We start from the raw sequence: 21,225 nt of genomic DNA on the forward strand, positions 1-21,225 counted from the left end.
CTCTGTATATCCTGTAGAGGGCAGTGAGGAAGTGGACCCATGGTGGTTAAGGCATGGTGAGAGAATCAGGCTGCACCATCCCTAGGAAATGCCTACTAGGGATTGTTACTTCTGCACTGCCCCTGATGTGGCTAAATGCCTAAACCTAAATGCCTAGCTGTCACAACTTTAGCAATTCCTTTTGCAAGTATGAAAAGAATCTTTTTTATCATATTTAAAATAGAGACTGAAGTGCAAAGCAGACCAGTCCATGGTTCTGTAGTCAGCACTGGGCATGCAGTTAGACTGATTTGTCCTGTGATCCTACTAGATTTCATAAGCAAAGCTAGGTTGATACTTGTATGGCAGACCTATGCGCTGAGAGAAGTGGTGTTGGTTAGCGTTAGGTTATTTAGTGTCCATTTCTTGATGAGTAACTACTAAACTAATGCAAAAAATGTGATCTATTGGGTCAGAAGAAGCTAGAGCACCAAGTTCCTGACCTTGGAAGATAGGATAAGAGAGTTTGTCCGAAGCTATGGAGAAGGAAGAAGCCAGTGTAGGAGCTGGTCTGGGCAGGAGAGGCTAGAGCACCATGTTCCAGACCAGTGGATTAGGAGACTTCTTAACTTCCATCATCAGCTGCCTTGAGGCCTCTGTGGGATTCATCTGATTAGATTTTGTTTTTCTTCAAGTATGTTATAGGTGACACCTGGTAGTATGGAGGGGAGTGATGAGTCCACTGGGGTCAGGCTCCTTCCAAAATAAAAAACTAGGAGATGTTGGGGGGTGGGTGGGGGCCAACCTTACTCAGAATTTAAAAAAAAAAAAAGTCCAAGGAATTGACAGAATGTGAGACAAAGTTAATTGCTAAATCACTTTACCGTTATGTTACATTTCAACCCCCCTCATTCCCACATGCACTTGGCTGCCTTTGGGGCAGGGATTTCATTTGTATCTGTAAAGCACAAAACTAAATAACTAATAGTATCTTAGCATGGAATCAGGGCTCACTTTGCCATTGGAGGTGCCATATATCAGAAGAGAGTTAAAACAAGGTCCCGTCCCAATCACTTACACTCATTAAAGGACTGACCCATTGCCCACTGATGTCAATGACAAGATTGGTTGATTTTGATGAATTAGGGATCAGGCTGTAAAAGTTTCATAGCACTTTTTATAAGAATAGTAGCATTAATCCCATTCCACCAGAATTCTAATACAGAACGTTATAGTTTTTCTGAGCTACATTGCCATGCATTTTAAATTCAACATAGTATTCAGTTCAGTTCAGTTCAATACTTTCTTTCTTGACATGACAAACAAAGTGTTTCCAAGGTGTAAAAAGGAGACAGGGAGGCTCTAAGCAATTGTGAAATACTCCAGTGCACTGTTACAAAGCTGTCATGCACACCCCTTCACTCCATTCCAGTGGTGTGTGAAGCGATCCTTATATCCCTTACCTAACTCAAAGGCATCAGTGTTTATCAAGTGCTTTGAGACCCTTGGATGAAAAGTGCTACATATTTACAAAAATGTTGGTATTACATATTACTAATATTTCAGAAGTGGATTTTGGGCTGAAAAGATTAAATGGAAACAGTAATAAGAAGTACACGCACGTAATTGGGAAAATGCCTGTAATGAACCCCAGTCTGAAAGTGGTGATGTTCATATTTACAGAAGCACTAAATGTGAAAAGCATGATCTCATACACATGCCTGTATATATCACCAAGTTACATTGCTCAGTGTATATGGAATAAACTGATATTAGTGAGAGATGCTAAAGTTTTTGTGTCACTGAAATATGAAATATCAATTGAGAAAACAGAAGCCTACATATGAGCATAATAATACTAATTGCAGCAGTCCAAAAGCAATAACCGGGGACTCAAGAACCTTACTTAGCGTTTCCTTTTCTCCTTCATATAATGGAATACCAATCATATTTTTGGGGAGATGTTGTGAAGAAAGAGACTTAAGGCAAAAGGAAGCCAACGGAAACACATTGTGGACACGTGACAATGAGCTCTAATGTTTTCATCCTCTAACACTTTTAGCTTTGTAAGTGTCTTTAATATTCACGACCTAAATTTTATATACCTGAATTTCAGGTATATAAAAGGTCAGGCACTGTTACTGAGTCAATATAGTTACAACTTAGCTATAGTATTACTACTATTGTAAATGTTAATGGTGCGGTTTAGAAAAAGCAAAGGGATTCTTGAGGTACGATTCCATTTAATGACTGAAGGTCCAGGATTTGAGAGCTGAGTGTTACAGGTATATACTGAATAGGTGAAAAAAAATCTTATTAGTAAACCAGTAGGTGGCAGTTTGTTATATGAATATTACATACAAATAAAATCTATGTTAAAATAATGTTAAGGTTGCAAAGTCAAGCATCCAAACTTTAGAAAATGGCAGAATTGTTTGCCCAAACAATCTTAATTTACACCCTTTGTGCACATATGCATCATGGCACAGTTTTTAATTACAGCATCCCATACCATTTTTTTCCACAAGACTTCTGCCTCATTGAGTTCACAGGATGGGTGTTGCCCACTGCTGGGTAGTTATTCAATACTTCTTTTTATCCTCATCATTCAGTATGTAGCTCTTATTTACTGAGCACTATTTAAACACTGTACTGAACAGAGGCATTAATTTTCCTCATGGGCTTTTCTATAATACTCAGATAATATGGTTCTGAGTGCTTTACATATATTAATATATTTATCAGCACAATACCCATGTGAGGTAATATGATATTATTATATTCCCATTTTACAAATGGGAAACTGTGGAAAAAATAGTGTGTGATCATTTAATTAAAAGACTGTATAATAATAGATATGCACAAGGGGGTTCAATTAAGGTTGCACAGGCAGCTTTGGCCTAGGAAGTCCACTTTTACAGGTGTAAGTTGCTTAGCCACATGCCAGTGGATATAGGAGTTCTGCACAGTATTAAAATTTGTAGGTTTTCTTTTTGTTTAGGTTTAGTGATCCTTGTTCCATAGTCTATATTGGCTTCTAGGACTAGGTAGTGGTTTAGTAGTCACAAAAATCTCTAAAGCAAAGATTATGGAAGGGAAAAGGTCTGTGAAATATGTCAGTCAACAGAGAAGTAGTCTGGCTATGCTGGAAGAAGGACAGGAGACATTGGATATGGGTTAATTAGGCCGAAACTTTATTTTTAATTGTCTGGGAGTATCCAGCAGACAAAAGTGTTCAGAGCAGGTAATTCCATAATCATTTCAGTAGCTATCTGGGAGGCTTCCATCAGTGCTCCCCCTCATAGGTGCCGACTCTGTGGGTGCTCCAGGGCTGGAGCACCCACAGGAAAGAAATGGCAGCCCCCCTATCAGAACTTCCCTCTCCCCCCAGCACCTCCTGCCTGCTGGTGGACCCCACCGATTAGCACCTTCCCCTTCCTTTCAGCGCCTACCGCCTGCTGCGGATCAGCTGTTTCGTGGTGTCAGGAGGTATTGGAGGGTTGGGAGAGGAGCGAGGGTGCAGTGTGCTCAGGGAGGAGGCGGAGCGGGGCAGGAAGAAGCAGGGTGGGGGCGGGGTTGGGAAGAAGCAGGACTGGGTGGGGCCTTGGGGAAAGGAGAGGAGTGGGGGTGGGGCTTGGGCAGAGCTGGTCGGCCCCCCCTGGCAGATTAGAAACTCGGCACCTATGCTTCCCCTTACCCGTTCTGGTCCCCACCCAACCAGCTGTTGGGACCTCACCATCCTTCCCTTAAATCCTTTACCAATATATTTTATGTGATCACTGTATCTCTTCCCTGCAAAGTACCTACACTGGACATCCACCCTACGTTTACATAATTAGTTTTCACATTATAGCCTAAGTCCCGTTTCATGTTCTCCCCAAATAAGCCCCCCAAACCCACTGTGGGGAAGGTGGAAAAAAACCACTTTGCCTAGGCCAATCTGACAGTGAGGGAAAACTTCCTTCCTAGCCCCCCAAAGAAAGAAGCAATTAGGGCAATGCCCCCAGCGACTCTTGACAAACGCCAGTATTTCACCACTTCCATACTAAGAGGGTGGATGCTATTCCATCTGGTCTAGGTAAAAAAGGGCTTTTCCTGAACCGGCTCTCTCTTCCGGTCACCTGGATGGAATAGATCAGTGTCCCCACACTGACCTGATATGCAGCTGCAGCAGAAAGTCACTCCCTCAGCTCTCTGGCCCTTAAAGGGGCACACATTTTTTCCAACAAGCCAGACAACGGCCTGCGTTGCTTAGTGTGCGGTGAGGTCATTCTCTTGCTTTTCGTTTCCATAGTGTATCATTTCAGCTCTGATATGAGTAGATTTGTGAAAAGCAAGAAAAGTCTAGTTGCTGATCAAATTTGCTTTAAAAACTTAGCCTGATTTAGAAAAAGCCCGACAAGATCTGGAATGATCTAATTATTATAATCTGTCATACTAGGCACTTGTGATTTTTAAGGATGTGCTAGATACAGCTGATCTTTTCATTTAACTGCAATACACTACAAGAATAGAGAGCAAGTGGTGTGAAAGATTAGTAGTAGTGAAACTGTCAATGGAGAAATTAAAAGTAGCAAAATATGGGCAATAAAATGCAAATTAGATAAAATGAGAAAAATAGAAAGATTTTTTTACTGTGTTGTCTGTGTGATCAGAAGTGAAATTTAATAACATCACATTGTTAGAAAAGCCACCAACATGCACTCCGTTCAACTGATGCACACTTATATCCTAATTTGTCTTGTAAGTAGGGATGTGCATGCTTAACCATATTAGGGTCTTTGATTCTGGCAAACATTAGGTGCTTATGCAGACTTCCTGAGTCTTATTAGATTTTAAGATCAAACCAACTCAAAACTACACTCTGCAGAGTTAATGACAGAAGATAGAGCGCTAGCATAGGATCTGTAGCCAAAAAAATAGACAGGATAAGAGGTCGGTTAAGTAAAAATGTCCACATTTTCAATTTTCAGTCTTGCAGTCTTGTTTTTTTCACTCATCTTGTCCTTTGGAGAAATAACATGTCTTTCAGGACAGACACTGGAAGGTAGATGTCTATGATATTGTTCTGAAGCAGAAACTGTTCAATAGATTCTTTTCTTTAAAATTAGTATGGCAAAGGACTGTCCAATTGATTTCATTTTCTGCCAAGAAAGTGTTCACTGTTGTAGTTGAAGTATGACAGTCCACACATTACTCTTTTGATATTTCATTTTCAAGTTAATTTACCCCAGAATCATCTGAAGAGTCACTTTTATATAAACAATATATTCCAGAGTTGCTCTGCCTGGTCTGTGGTGGTTGGCAGTGCTGAAGAAGATGTAATACAGTGAATGCTATTTCTATTCTGGCTTTGACAGTCCTTTGAAAGCTCCTTATCCTCCATAATAGCAATTAATAGTGGCTGCATGTCGAGAGAGCACATTTGGCTACCTGAGGAAGAATATCATAGTTCAATATGCTCCACAGGAATCTTGGGAAACATTTTTCCCCATCCCATAGTATTTGCTTCCTTGAAAATATTGCACATTTATATAGTGTCAGTAGTGACAGTAATTACGCTACTGTTTTTCAATTCCAATGACCTGGGACAAAAGAGATGCTATTGAAGTCTGATGATCTCTGTACAAGTATTTCATTATACTTTAGTTTATATAGCACCTTTATCTAAAATCTCAGCATGCCTTACAGACATGCAGTCTCATAAAACTCCTGAGTGGTGGATAAGTATTATAGCCAACTTCAGCAGGTTAAACGAAATCACACAGAGGTGAAGTGGCATGCATACAATGAGTCAGAGTCTAAAGAAGGAGAACCAAGTATTTAATTTGGATGATAAGATTCCCAACTTTTAGCATATGGATTATGAGCAGTTTCCAGTGAACATATAGCATGGCAGGAATCAAGCCTCAGATAAATGACCCAATGTAGCTGTTAGAAAATGCCTCATTTGGTGATTGCTTGTTGATGAGAAATAGCCTGTATCAGGGAACATGGAAGATAACTGTGGTCTTGTTTTGGGGATTAGTGGAACTAAAAAAGGATCAGCAGGGTTGTGAGTTCCATCCTTGAGGGGGCCATTTAGAGGTTAGGGATTGGTTCTGCTTTGAGCAGGGGGTTGGACTAGATGACCTCCTGAGGTCCCTCCCAACCCTGATATTCTATGATAACAAATAGCTCCATATTTTTTGCTCTACCAGTCAAATGGAAAATGTTCTGGGAACAAGAAACATGCTGAACCCAGTTTTTAAATGTGGTCATCTACTTTAGGAACTCAAATTCCACATTCTGAGTGCTTATGATGACACTTGGGCACATAAAATATATAGGCTACCAAAGAGCCTATATCAGTGTCCATGTATGGGACTTGTTCAGCATCCACATTTCTGCACTGGATCCTCTGTGGAGAAAAGCTTTGAAAATACTACTCTGTGGTCACTTTAGTGCTGCATCAATTGAAATGCAGCTCAAAATGCAATGTGGAGCTACCAGTTGTCATTTCACAAAGTGTTATGCTGAATCTGGAAATTTGCATAATTTAATTAATTATGCCACTAAAAACTGATTTTCTCTCAATTTAAAGCAAACAGCTTTTATGAGGGTGAACTACAGCACCCAGGGATATCAGGTGTCCAAGCTCTTAATCCTATTACCAAGAGTTGACAACCACTGATGGAAACTGGAAAACGTAAGCCTCCAGCAGGGCAACAAGTAAGGAGGAAAAAGGCAACAGATTTTTTAAAGCTTTTTGAAACCACTGTATGGTTTATAAAATCAATTTTTTAAAAAACAACTGAATTGGCAGCTTGCACTTTGTTGTTCAGAGGGTGAGTACTGTCTGAGGGCTAACATTTATTTTACTTAGACATAAATGAAAATAACTATCTCCTCTAGCAGGAAAGCTGTTGAACTTAACTACCATAACAAAAATGCAGTAAATGGCCAGTGTTTGCTATTTGTATCTATGCCTGTCCACTTACAGATGTTTAAGAGTGCAAGATGCTGTACCTTGTAAGTGGTTTCTAATGTTATGGGTTGGAGACTGGCTATGAGTCATTTTGATTGTAAACTAATCTTGGCAGACGATGTCAGATTCCAAGTATCAAAGTATCAGTCACTGGCTAAGCACTACCTTTAATATCAGTGCCTCCTTTATTTCATTACAATATCGGTTTTCAGGAAACTGAAAACAATGGGTACAGGTTTTGCTGAGGTTCTCATCTTTGACTACATATGAAATGCCATAACCAGAAATCCTATGACTGACCTTGCTAAATTCTGGGCAAGTCAGGAAAGAATATAACAGTCGTAGTAACTTACTTATGACTCCATCCTTAGAGCCCTGTGTGGATACAAAATTTGTATCCGCATCCGATCCATGATCTACAAACATGGTCCGCGGATATCCGCAGATATAAAGCGGATATCCACAGATCTGCAGGTCTCTATCCATCCTCACCTCAAACCCCAGAGCTAGACAGGGCCTGACATGAAATTGACCCTATCATGAGTGATATGTTTATGAAATATTTCACTTGTAGAGTGAAAACCTTAACATGTTTGCCTCAATTTGTTTCTACTTTCCTACAACAAAGGTTACATTTTGGCAAAAAGAAATTGCATTTTTTCTTAACAAATCTGTCTTTTTTTTTTTTAACCTGAACTAACAGTTGGTTTTGGTGGGGAAGTGGAAAAAAAAATCAGTAGAAAGGATTTATTAAAAAGTGAACTTGTTGGTAATATGAGAACTTTACATAAAATTGGAGTAATTTGATTCAAGTTTCAGTTAAGTTTCACAAAAATCTGTATTGTCTTCTTTTCTTCTTTTATTTCTTTTTCTATGGAACCTTATTTGGGACTTAGGAAGATCAAAGATAAATCAAATCTTGAGTTCCAACAAGCTGTTACAGTGGGTGTAGACAGGTAGAGAATTGAGACATTAGGGGTCTGAATCTATTCTTATCAGTTAGGTTCTTCACTAAATGAACATGCAGGATGGTAGTGTATTTGTCATTATTGCAATAAGCAGATAATATGGGAAATAAACTAGGGAAAACAAAGGTAGAATAAGCAAGCTATTTTTCCAAATAATGACTGAAAACTCAGTCTTACCTGTGGTCTTCCTATTGTGCAGAGATATTTGACTTTCCAAAATGCATGATATGCCCACCTATGAGAGATGAAGCTCAAGTCCTAAGAATCTGTCTTGTGTTAGCCAGCTCAGTCTTAAACTAACTATAAACATTTCATAAAGTTTGTCAGAATTTCTTGTAAAATGATAAAGAGGATAAAGACAATAAAGATATCTGGTTTAATTGATTCTTTTCATTGTTTAATAAAATCGCTCTGTTTGACTGCTGGAGAATTTGGACTGAATTTTCATTACCTACTCCTGAACAATTTACACTGGGATATAGACAGTATTGAGCTAATGAGTTAGAATTTATATTGAACCTTAACTGTCTTCATGAAGTAGCAGGGGAAGGAAAATCATGGCCATAATTGAGTATTTTTTCATTATAAGCTATGTTCTATAGCTTTTACAATCAGGTTTTTAATAAATCTAAAGAAATTAAATTGGAATTTGACCAACTTTTGTGCTTTTGTTATCTCATGTAAAAGTATTTTTTAAAATGGTAGGGCTAATGGGCTAATGAAACTCCTATGAAAGTCAATGGAAATTAGAGGGTCCCTACTGTTGATCAGATAATTGTGAAAAATACTATGAAAAGTTGCACAAAATACATGTTAATATAATCTTTAAAGGTTCAAGATTGGGGAACATATGAAATGAGTGTATGAATACATTTAATATGTTGCCCAATCTTGAACTTCATCTATATAGTCCCACTGAAGTCATTGGAGCTTTCTGATTAAGAAGTTCAAGATTGGGCAGCATATTATATATATTCTCAGTGACATATAGATTTTTAAAGACCTATTCAGTTTAGAGGTCACTTAAAGTACACTTCCATAATGTAGAAATCAATAACTTTTTCATATAAATGAAATACTGATACCATTCTTTAACTGTGTTATTCTGTTTTACTGTGTTATATTGAAAAGTGCTGATGTTCACTGTAGTGAAAAATCTGTTTTCTCAGATACGTAAAATACTTTTATAGTCAGTATATATTGTTCCAAATCATTTCTTTCTCCAAGTGGGGTTCCACAAGAAGAGGACTTGCAGGATTGGACTCATAATTTCATATATTGAATGGAATGAAATATAAATTAACTATTTAATACTACAATATGTTATCCATACACAAGAGTGCATGTTGGTTGATGCCATCAGTGAGTAAAAATTTTAATTACTGTCTAATTTTATTTTAATACCAAAATTTAAGAACAAATATGAACATAATTAATATAGCCATAGTCAGACAATGAAAACATTACAAGCGAACACCCTCTACCACATATAAAACAATTGTTATATTTCTCTCCAATTCTACTTACTAAGAATTACAGAAATGTAAGTAAAACTGTTAATATAACAAATATTTACAATTCATTAAAATACATTGTTGATTTCTCACTGGAACTGTACTGTTTAAACTATTCTTCTAGCCCAGCATTAAGAATTCAAAGGATATATACCTCTCAAGTGAACTAGTACAATCCTAACACCCATAAATTCATGTTTCTAACTATAAACGCCAAATGTTATCCTTACCTATCTATAAAGGTGGCTTTTCTTTCTATTGACTGAAAACAAAACCTCCCCCTTGCCCAACCCATACATTACAAACACTAATTTGTCAACCACAAAATGGGTTAAATTGGTGGCCTTGCTTGTAAATTCAGACATTGCAAATTTGAAATCTTCCTGCATCCAAATAATTTATATTCATTCCCCACAGGCATCAGTGATGGTTCTTGGGATAAAGAAAAACTTCAGTCTCCCCCTACCCAAGGATCACAGGCCTCTTTTAACCATCCCAGCTTGCCTGGACAGCATAACCTTGCAGTTAGCCATCCTCTCAACCCTCTTCAACAGAGCCACCTTCTACCAAATGGTACGGGTTGACATCTTTCAACACTAATATCAGTAGTTTTCAAACTCCTGTCTTTCTATTGTGTTTAGTTAAATAGGCTATGCAAAATAAAAAATGTGGTGAATACTGTAATACTTTAATTAAAGTATTCAGCAGTGGAAGTAGGAGTCATAAAAAAATAAAAACATACACAATAAACCTAACACTTAAATAATTATTAACCTGTGCATCAGTGGCATAATTATTGCTAAGACACCTTGCCGCAAGTATTAAAATGGACAATATAACAAACAACAATTGCTTAGCAATGATATGCTACAACATTACACTGATCTGAACAAACTAAGAGGTCTGTTAGCCTCTTCCTGTGCGTATAAGACCTCCATGGATACTAGAGGGAATTGCACACGTACAAAAAGTGAACAGATTCATGTTAACTGCTCTATACTGAAATGTTGGAAGAGTTCATTTTTTAACACATTTGGTGCCAAGCATTTCAACATATTTTGCTCATAAGAAAATATATTCCTAATAGTCAATATTTAAAAAAACATTATAAACCAATATTTCCTGCCTTTTGTTTTTTTTTCCTTAGGCCTGGAACTTCCTTTTATGATGATGCCCCACCCATTAATTCCTGTCAGCCTACCTCCAGCATCTGTCACAATGGCCATGAGTCAGATGAACCACCTTAGTACCATTGCAAATATGGCAGCAGCAGCACAAGTACAGAGTCCCCCATCCAGAGTCGAGACATCTGTTATTAAGGTAAACATCTAGAAAAATATCTGTGATACTAAATTAATTTCTTCACAGCATGGTACGTTATTAATGTAAGGCTGTTCTCATCAGATGTCATAAGGTAAGCAGTCATAAAGGCAAGGCTTGGTCAGTGTTTGGAAGGGAGGGCTCCAAAGAAAAACCCAGTTACTGTAGGAATTGATTTTGGGACTATTATATTGGTAACTAAAAATTCTGAATACTGAGTACTGAATCAGTGCTCCAGTTCTACAGTTGAAGTTGCCATTTGTCAGATGAGATATAGATACTAACTACCCATGGCCAAAAATGATCTCCTGCCACTTTCCCAGGAAACTGGAGGTGAAATCCTGACCCTATTGAAGTCAGTGAGAATTTTGTCATTGACTACAGTGGGCCCAAGATGACACCAATCCTGTTGTTTATATCAGATATTCCCAGCTGGAGGTCTGAGTGCCAGAACTAGAGTGACTAAATAAATTAATTGAAGAACATCTTGAGGTGCTCCCTCACCGTGTGCTGACCATGGTGTCTTTGTGGAACTCTCACCACTGCCTTATTCAGCATTAGAACACGAGTCTAGTAGAGTTGAATACTGACCTGACAAGCACCAGGCCAGTACTGTAGCACTGTACAGAAGTCTGAACACTAATAACTTCCGTCCATCATAGGGATTAGTATAGCACCTAGCAACAAAGCATCTGGGTATTTCCCGCTTAAATTAGGCCCGCATCTCAAGGTCTCCAGTGGATTTCCTGGAGTCTTCTGCCTTCATTGGTGGAGGATGCTTTACTTGTATTATACATGTATTCTATCCCTTAATATTCAAACTATACAGTTTGATTCACCTAATATTTCCTTAGATATCTCCATTTTATCTGCTGTTCTTCCCTGATTCTAATAAATTAGATACAAAGAGTATCTTCTTGTTTGGGTAAAGAGAAAATGAGCTGATCAGAATATATGAGAAATAATGAATGTGTGCATAGAGCAGTGCTGGGCAACCTTCGGCCCATGGGCCACACACGGCCCATCAGTGTAATCCACTGGCAGGCCACCAGACAGTTTGTTTACATTTGCATAGCCACCCGCAGCATCCAGTGGCTGCAGTTTGCTGTTTCCGGCCAATAGGAACTGCAGGTAGCCATGCAAATGTAAACAAACTGTCTGGTGGCCCGCCAGTGGATTACACTGATGGGCCGTGTGTGGCCCCTGAGCCACAGGTTGCCCACCACTGGCTTAGAAAGCTTCTCCTCCAATTTAGTGGGTTTCTTATTTTACAGGTTAAAGTGGTCCATTCAAATTTGGCATACCTCAGATTTACAACCCTACCTCTTGACTAAACTTTGGAGCCAGATTGTCAGCAGTTCCTAAAAAAATGCCTGTGCAAGTTTTGCAGGCACATCATTGTGTATACAGAAAACAGATTTGCATGCATAATTTTATATTGCATTTTAGGGATCCACTGAAGATCTTCCCCTTAACGCAATCCCCATAATACAGAAAAAAATTATCAAACCCAAAACAAGGGCCCTAACAGTTTTATCATTCTGGGTGGTTTAGTGACCTATAGGAACCTGAGTTTGTGGAGATATTTGATATAAGCATGCTGTTCTTGTACTTCCTCATTTTCTCGTTTGCTATGCGATGAGAAGCTTGGAATCATACTGAACCATACAATTGCAAATGCCTTTGAAGAGAAAAATAAAATGTATTTTAAACTCCTTTAAAAACCACCAAATCTGTATTACTGTGTGGATAGAAAGGTAAGGCATTCCAGTGACCCAGGACCACTAATGACAATGTACCTTGTATCATTCATGCAAACATTTGGGATCAAATGCAGCAACCTCAGAAAGTGAGAGAGTAAATAGGGTGTCAGAAACTAAGGCTGTGTCTATACCACACTGCAATGCAGACTATGGGGGTATGAATTGCAGAGTGCACCAAAGTGTTGTGCACTAACTGCCCTGTGTTGATGCTGCTGGCACAAACTAAAAGGAATGTAGTTCACAATAACATAACCCTGTTTGAAGGAGAATTACATTAACACAAACTAGATACCTTTTAGTTCATGCCAGCAATGTCCACACAGGGCAGTTAGTGCACAACACTTTGGTGCACTCTGCAATTCATACCCCTATAGTCTGCACTGTGATGCAGTGTGGACAAACCCTTATGAAGACAATTAGGACTAGGCCTATATATGGCTTTAAAAGTTAGGCTGCATCTTTTGTCTTGGTAGGCATGACGACAGCAGAAATCAGCATTGGAACCATGGTGCATGCAAATACATCTGAGACAACAGCCATGGAGTGGTGGTGACCATTTTGAATCTACCCTGTCATCTCACTCATGCTGCTAACTGTCACTGCCTAGTAGCATGGTGATTTCTGCCCTTCTGTATGTTTTATTTTTCACTAGAATGGCAATTAGCAAAAGGTACATGATACCAGAGCTGTTCCCTGGGACATATTAGGTGTATATTTCATCCTAGATTTATTTTCTAAATTTCCATAGTGATCATTGCTTATTACATAGATATATGCTAATGAATATAAAGATATCGAGAAGATGATTAAGCACAAACTAGCTGACACAGCATTTTGTTTGCTCATGTGGGAGTCTTGAAATATGATGTACAATGTTCTTAGCTTTTTTGCATCCTTAACATGTCCAAGTGTCTTCCTTACTTTTTATTATCAGAAGTACAATATCACAGTTTATATACAGCAATGGGAAATTTGATCTCAATCTGTTTTTGACATTCAAAAAGAAAATGTTATATTTTTTAAGCTTGAACAAGTTGGCATAAAGTAGTTAGTAAACTCTGTAAAGCTGGGTGGCCGAGTTACCATGAGTGTAACTCTATGGGGCTTAGATGGAGTGTAAAACTATAACTAATAAATTTAAAACCTCTACACCCCCCAAAATCTCTTTATATAGTTCTGTGTCATCATGAATTCCATAGCTAGCAACTATACTTTATAGCATCAAGGGGATCCAAATAAATGTGACCAGGCTATCTTGTCTTTAAAACCAACAAGTTTTTTAATCCAGCCGGACTCTTCACACATTGAGGTCTGTCTCCCTGACAGCTAAATACAAACACTTCCACCCCAAGAACACTTTCTCATTCTCTTTCCAATCCCCGAGCCTATTTTCAATTGCACCCCCGCTATTTGGGGAGAGAAACACATTACAAACGAAGGCAAAGATTTTTCAGATGGGATCTAATTTTCAGTGCCCCAATTTTTGGGTGCCTAACTTGAGACATCTGAAAGACAAATAGTTTTCCACTTGTCGCTTGAAAATTATTAGTAAATTTTAAAAAATCTTGACCTTTTTATGTGTGTGTGTGTGGGGTGACCTGCATAACTCATTCCAGAGGAAATCAGTCATCCTATATTCATGCTATTAAAACCTTCATCATAACTGTCAAATTTTGTGCAGCTCCATGTGACATTTTATGCAGATTATTTAATGAGACAATTTGCATAGTTATATCTAATTTGCATATTGTTCTTTATGCCATCTTTAAAAAAACATGTGGATTTATGTTATTTTTAAAAGCACCTAAGTGACTTATGGCTGAATTTCCATGTTCAAAAAGGTCTTGAGTCACTTAGGTGCTTTTGAAAATGTTGCTCTTATGGCTTGTGCAGCTCTGGTTACTGAAGCCATTGGTTTATCTACAGGGCAGCAGGGCAACCTTCCCCACACATCACCATGTCAACATGCCTCAATCCTGATTTGGGGGACCTTCCCATGCAAGAGACAGCTCAGTCTCCATGGCCTGTAAAGTTCTTGGCCTCTGCTGAATCTGCCAATTTATGCAAAGTGTGGTGCTGAGTTTGTGATGTGGGAGCTGTGACTCATCTCATACAAGGAGCACCAAATGTTCATTAGATAGGTGCAGTTTTTAATCCCTACTGAGGTGAGCTGGATTCATGCTGGTAACCTACAGGAAAAAGGCTCTAAGGGTCACTAGCAATGTCCTGAGGCTTCCAGTTCCCTAATGAGTGTTAATGTTACACCCTCAAAAGTGAAGCTTGTTTTCTGTAAAGTTTATCATATCAAATTCTGACCTCTTAGGAATCTGCACAGTCAGGGTACTGTCTTCAGTCATTGTCAGACAAACCCTGTGATTTGTGGCCCACCCTATTCTTAAAGTGACATCTCCCATTAACCAAAATACAGACACTAAAAATACAGTAATAAAACAAATATTAACAGAACATCTAAATTCATAGTTCAATATAATAGCTTGCTTTATAAAAAATTGTCAACAGGAGTGTGAGTAGCCTAGATACATTTGCATATATTCCCTCTTCCCCCAGTTGGTCGTCAGGCAAGTTTGAGCCCACAAGAAAGAAAAGAGAACAAACCAGATGTGACACATTACTCATCACTCTTAATGCACTACTGGAAGGTGCTTAGATACTGTGGTGATGGGAGCAGTAGAAGAACCTACATGGAATAGACTAGAGCTTTCAGATCCCCTGCACAGCATTCTACCGTTTCATCTATAGCAGTCCTGGTAATGTAGATGTGCTATCCTCCTTTATGAGGAGCAGCCCATAGAGGGAAACACAACACACACTTTGTCACTGGGTCACACAATTATTTCTGAATGAGCACTAGAATGTTGGGTGTCAGAATTCCTCTGTTCTCTTCCTGGCTCTGGGAACAGAATATGGCCTAGTGTAGCCAAGTGTAACAACACATTTTTATGTCATCTGCAGGGATTTAACCTGAAATCCCCAGATCTTAAAGCATGGGTTTTGGTCTAGCCACTAGAGAGGGACAAACATCCATACTGTGTCAGTATGTGTTGGACAAGCACATAATTTGGACCATTTCTTTTAAAAACTCATGTGGGAAAGCTGGTAAGATTTGGGTGTTTCATCCTGGATTTTGTTCCCAGTAATGATGGCTCCAACCTCTGCATTATCTTATGTGTAAAAAGAATTAAATATAATTGCTTACGCTGAGGTTGGGGCATTAGGCCTAACTTAATAACGATTGTGAAGTGTAGAGAAATAGTAAGAGCATTCCGTAGGTGATCTGGGATTAGAACTAGTGGTCACATAGCTCAGTATACTTTCCTCAGTGTGCATCACACCATCAGACAGTCCCTGTGTATGTACTTATACCACATGCAGAGATAATATACATGAAATAAGTTGCTGAGCATCTGATGCATATATTTGTCTTCCACAGATACATGCTGATAAAAGTTTTATACTGCCCCATCGTCTAGTCCATATTTCTCTATCAGAGATGGTAAATAGGTGACAAATAGGCAGATAATATATGCAGGTATAACATGGTTTATTTTAATATTATGGACATAGATTGTTTAGAAAGTAATTATAATCATGGAAGCGAAAACTATCATATATCTCTGTAGTGGCATTATGGTACTATCACAGTGCTGTACATGCACCTTATACTGCTGTGTCATGATGGTCATGGAGTGAGCCCTCACACTAGCCAAATAGCAAGTGTGAAAAATCGGGACTGTCCCTATAAAATCAGGACATCTGGTCACCCTACCTCACACACCCATTTTCCTTCTGGTGCACACTTTACCATGATCCTAACAGGAAAGATGGAATCACAGCATCTCTCAGCCCCTCATGATAATTTTGCTGGAGAGTTGCATGTGTGGTTATTAAATCTAGTGGTTAAAATTTGCACATGGGGTGCAACAGAACTTTCCATTCACTCACGGGGTGTCAAAGCCATTCACTCAAATTCGTCCTGGCCACCCTGGGGAGGCCAGGTCAAATTTCAATGCAAATTCATGTTTGCAGTGAAATTGCAAGAAAACTATAAATCGCTTTTGGCATAGGAGCAGTGTCAAAATAGCCTCCCTTTCCAAACTGCCTTTGTATTGTATTTGGTGAAACAACTGAAGGGGCAGCCAGGCCAAATTTCAGTGAATGGAGTTGTGGCCTGGCGCATGGAGTTGCATGGCTCACTAGCACTCTTTGATGCTGAAGCTGAGAAATACTGCCCTGGAAACTATTATTGTATGTGCTTTTAAAAGGTTTCCTCGTCTATGCACAGACAGTAGGATCAAAGGACTGATTTATTTAAAATCCCCTTGATTGGAATCAATGACTACAGTTCCATCTGGATTGGAGATATACCTATCTCATAGAACTGAAAGGGACCCTGAATGGTCATTGAGTCCAGCCCCCTGCCTTCACTAGCAGGACCAAGTACTGATTTTGCCCCACATCCCTGAGTGGCCCCCTCAAGGATTGAATTCACAACCCTGGGTTTAGCAGGCCAATGCTCAAACCACTGAGCTATCCCTACATTGGAGAGCCTCACTTTGTAAGGAAGAGAGGCTCCAAGAAAAAAACAAGATGGGGGGGGGGGCATGATTCAAAAAAGGTTGAGAACCCCTGTTCTAGCCTCACTTTCAGTAAAACAACTTTTTTAAACATTAAGTATATAAATTTCTCCCTGTCCTTACGAGTATCAGCTGGTATTTGGAGGGTTTGGAGCTTGGGGGATTTGTTTGGGGGAATGGCTACTGGCAGTCTACTCTGCCCCCAGTGGAGGCAAAGAAACTCTATGATTTTAGCTTGTGTCCTTATGGCGCATGCAGGTAGTGGTTAAAGGGCAAACTCTCTGAGCAAATATTACTAGCACCCTGCAGTGGCAATGTAAAGAGTATGTACAGTAGCATGCTACAAAGAGAAATAATATCCTAGTGCTATTGTGAGAATAGATACAGCCTAAAACTTGTGATTTTGTGAGGTGGGAAAACTCAAAACTACTGTTTCTGTTTCTTAATATTGATGCTAGAGGGACGAACATCACAAAGTATTATTCATTGTCAGAAAACTACTTTTTATTAGAATTTATATCCTTTCTTTTCTTTCTCTACATATTAAGGCTTTCTGGTTTTACTTTCTCTCTCTTCCTGTTCCACTTTTTTTCCACCCCAGCTTTCATTTCGTTCTGTCTCTTTGCCTTTGACCGGAGATGGCCTTAAAGAGGATTGTGAACTGATTAGTTTTTTTAATTCAGTTTTCTAACCTAAATGTCAGAGGTTATTTGAAATTAGGCAAAACTAGTTTACCTTTTTCTAATTAACACAGTCTTTGAATATTGGAAGGAATGGGGCAAATTTCTACTCTTGTACATACAAGCTAATTCAATGGACTTACACTGCTGTAACTGAGATCAGAATTATCCTGGTAGATATTGGGTCCTGAATGATAAACATCCTGGTTTCTTGGAGAGGACACTTGATTTTGTGAACAGTGCCAACCTAGATGACTTGCTGACCTTTCCCTCCAATTCATCAAGTCCACAGTCAGTGTTGTTATTTGTAAACTCACAAAGCTTCAAATGCCATTCCATTACTGGGCAATATTACATTTCCAATTGATAAGAAGTTGGAATAAAACTGAGACCACATGATAAACAAATATTTTAACCATGCTAAACTGCTAAGAAGATCAGACAGAAACAAAATTGTAAGGGAAGTATGGAGAAATGAACAAGTGGACAGACACCTTAGATTTGGTAATGGCCAGTTTAAGCACAAGTCTTTAGAATTAAATTCCAGAAGTTTGTGTTGTGCCCTTTCAAACATGAGATGAACATTAGATGTCCTTTTTGTAATGGAATATTTAGATATATGAGTTGGATGAATAAAAGAAGTGCAGCAACAAGCAGGGACAGCAGATTGTGACAGCAATGAATCACAGTGAGTATGACAGCTGTGACCTGGGGATGCTTTAGACATGAGGTGGCTTTTATCACCTGTCCATGGCTTCAAAAGGCTCAGCTTGTTAGAAGTTTCAGTATATCAGATGGCTACAGTCCCCCCCCCCCCCCAAACAGAAAGATGCATGGAAATATGAAGGATATTCTGAAATGTATAACTCCTATTAACATTGACTTGATATAATTCTATGTTGTAACATTTGGAAAATAGCAGCAGACCAGTAACAAAAACTGCCTTGTATCAATTCAGTATGTATTCACATACATACTTGTAATATATATTGTTTAAAGCAAAGAGTTACAGTAGAAAACAATTGCACTACAGGTTGAAAAAGTGACCAGCAGCACAGTAATTTTCCTAATATATGACAAACTCCAGACTATAATTACTCCGCCACTCCCCAAACATGCTGCAGTTTCATGTGTCCTCTGCTGAGGCTTGCCTTGGTTTACAGGATCATATCACCCACTCACCCAGGAGTAGAACTCAATCAGCAAAATATTTAGCCAAGATGGCTGATACAAAGTAAAACATTTCCTTTGATTTTATAGTATTTGTCCCCCGGTAACTTCAATCTTTCATTTTAATTTAAAACTGTTGGGTCTACATTTCAATTCATCTGTGGGCTTAAACATTGTGTTACTATTTAATTTTATTTCCAAACTCTTTTGATTCTATTTTTTCCATAATGTTTGCATCTTATAGTGTTGCTGACAAGTCTACAACAGCAGGAGAAAGGGAAGGAAATGTGCTATAGTCATCCAGAGCTGAAAAGCTACAACAACTGTATACATTTAAATTTCTTGGATACAGGCAATTTTTACCCTAAATGTGTAGCACCTGCAGAATTCCATTGTGTTGTGGCTTCTGTATATGAGGTCAGATGGTCATGAAATTCTGTGGACTAGTCACTCAGTAGTTTGCAGGGTCAATGTATTTCATCAGTAAAACATATGAAGCTACACTTCCAGCCTAGGGATAGCTTATGTGACCTGTTGCTTAAAATAAAGAAAAGACTGCAGAGTGTGATTCTGATGGTGCAACAGTATGCAAAGCTTTGATGCCAAAAACTGTTGACCACCTAGGAGAGCGGTAATGCAAAGCTGTTATAGATTACATTACCTTGTCTTAACTGACTGGAATCTGTGAGGTAATCCAAAAGGATATTGAATATAATATGGATTGTGTACATATAAAAGTGTGTGTGTGTGTGTGTGTGTGTGTGTGTGTGTGTGTGTGTGTGTGTGTGTACTGTGATGCTTTGGGGTTCAACCCAGACCAGTAAGGGTTGTATCAGTGCCTGTCCTGCCAACTCTGGGTGCCTTCAATGCTATGCTGCTGTGCCTCACAGACCCTGACACCAAAAGCCAGCATATAGGCAGGCAGGTCACTCCCCAGCTTCCACCACGTAGTGACTTTTTGCAGAGTGACCCCGACACCCTCCAAGTCTCACATTTTCCTAATATGGTCTCCCTGACAATCTGCTGAAGTTCCCAGATTGTGAGTTTGAGTTACTGTATTACCCCTTTTAGCCTCAGCAAGGGAGAATTTTGCTACTGCTAAGATGTGTGACAACTCTCTGAAGAAGTGAGGTTACCCACGAAAGCTTATGCTCCCAATACTTCTGTTAGTCTTAAAGGTGCCACAGAACCTTCTGTTGCTTTTTACAGATTCAGCCTAACACAGCTACCCCTCTGATACTTAACTCTCTGATGAACAGCTTGTCTGCCTTGCCAACAAAATCTTCAGGACTCTGCCAGTCCAAACTTTGTCTTGCAACTAACAAACAGTGAATCCCAACTTCCCCAGAGATGTCTCCCTGTAGTGTCCAGCCATCTCCTGGAATACTCGCAGAACTTATTAAGTTTGTTGTTCCTTTAAAGAGAGAATACAGTGCAGATCATTAATTTAACTGGAATTTGACACTTATTTCAATCACAGCACTGAATTAGTTTATAGTAAAAATAATACAAATTTATTTAACAAAAGGACATAGTTTTAAGTGACACCAAGTATAAGGAATAAAGATAGAAAGGGTTACAAATAAACAAAAGTAAAATTGTGCCTCTAACATTAAAACTTAATTTTAGCAAGTTATATTTTTTGCCTGAACAGGTTTCTCACCTATATACAGTTCCCAAAGGCTTCAACGCCATTGACTGAAGAATCCAGCGTTCTGTGATTTCAAGAGCTCTGGTCCTTGAATCCCCCCAGTGATGGATAGCTATGTGGTTCTCTCCCCTTTCTTTTTATACTCTAGTTACAGTAAACCTTTGAAACATATTCTTTGAAAACTAAGCCCAGACAAAGCTGCTCTTACCTCCTGGGATGTAGACACCATGCTATTTTCCCAAAGTTCATTGACCCTGCTTCAGCAGGCAGGTAGGCTTCCTGGTGTGCCATTTCCATTCCCCTGCTGATTTGTATGTAAATGGGACTTCCATTGTTTTGATTCCACACTGATTAATTTACATTGGAGACAGGATAGATAGCTGCCTTCCATTCTGTCTGGGAGAAAAAATGTTTCTCCCTGTATTTGGTCACAGACTGTAAAGCATAATATCAGTGAGTATCCTAATTTCTCATTTCACAACAATATTAATCACCAGGGTGTTGCAGGCTTTCAAAATGACCTTACTCTATATACAATTGTAATACACTAATATTGTATACAATCAGTTAATTCGATTGCTTATCATTTGGGTTCAGACCCCTTGTCTTTGCAGTCAA

The 21,225-nt window shown here is 38.9% G+C and overlaps 1 protein-coding gene across 11 annotated transcripts in view; it reads left to right on the plus strand.

Moving 5' to 3' along the window:
* The window catches only part of DACH1 (dachshund family transcription factor 1), a 455,938-nt gene that overhangs the window by 293,786 nt on the left and 140,927 nt on the right, over nucleotides 1–21,225 (plus strand). For 8 of the 11 annotated variants that reach the window (XM_034758361.1, XM_034758364.1, XM_034758363.1 and 5 more), the window contains exons 4-5: nucleotides 9,846–10,001; nucleotides 10,576–10,748. In XM_034758361.1, coding sequence (XP_034614252.1) covers nucleotides 9,846–10,001; nucleotides 10,576–10,748 — 329 coding nt within the window. The remainder of the gene's footprint in view (nucleotides 1–9,845; nucleotides 10,002–10,575; nucleotides 10,749–21,225) is intronic. The other 3 variants (XM_034758365.1, XM_034758366.1, XM_034758368.1) reach the window with 1 other exon arrangement.

The sequence above is a fragment of the Trachemys scripta genome, chromosome 1 (assembly GCF_013100865.1).
Source record: "Trachemys scripta elegans isolate TJP31775 chromosome 1, CAS_Tse_1.0, whole genome shotgun sequence".
NCBI classification, from domain to species: domain Eukaryota; kingdom Metazoa; phylum Chordata; order Testudines; family Emydidae; genus Trachemys; species Trachemys scripta.